The sequence below is a fragment of the Camelina sativa genome, unplaced genomic scaffold (assembly GCF_000633955.1).
Source record: "Camelina sativa cultivar DH55 unplaced genomic scaffold, Cs unpScaffold09224, whole genome shotgun sequence".
In the NCBI taxonomy this organism is placed as follows: domain Eukaryota; kingdom Viridiplantae; phylum Streptophyta; class Magnoliopsida; order Brassicales; family Brassicaceae; genus Camelina; species Camelina sativa.
Genome location: NW_010930284.1, coordinates 1 through 413, shown reverse-complemented (window position 1 = coordinate 413; position 413 = coordinate 1). Strand labels below are relative to the sequence as shown.

Below are 413 nucleotides of genomic sequence, written 5' to 3'. Positions count from 1 at the left end.
CCTTTCTTTACAAGTCCATCAAACTCCTCCCCACCGTTGGATGTGAAGCTGACGCAGCCACCCGTTACACCATCGACCAGAGGACCATCGGGTCTGCATTAGCATTTTCGTATTCTGACACTGGCTCCTATGTCGCTGTGTGGCCTTTGCGTAACAACCAGCTAGAGGTGGAGCATTGTCTTGTCAATCCTAATGACAAGGAGTCTCGCGTGAGGATTTTCCAGGTTGTCAGCTTAGCTGAGACCAACATGTCGTTGCAGAGTGTCAAAGTTTTCCGTGAGCAGTGGTACGGTCCCTTCAGAGATGGCGATCAGCTTGGAGGTTGTGCCATCCGTAGCTCCGGGTTTGCTTCTACACCTACCACAGCAGCTTCAGTGGTTGCCGGTTCTTGGAGAGGTCTACTTGCTACCACT

General features: G+C 51.8%; 1 protein-coding gene across 1 annotated transcript; it reads left to right on the top strand.

Moving 5' to 3' along the window:
• Positions 1-5: 5 nt before the first annotated feature.
• Positions 6-410, top strand: LOC104775145 (the record flags this gene model as incomplete). The annotated part of the gene is made up of 1 exon (XM_010499400.1): positions 6-410. A coding segment is annotated over one exon (405 nt), but the record flags the coding sequence as incomplete, so codon positions are not given.
• Positions 411-413: the final 3 nt, after the last annotated feature.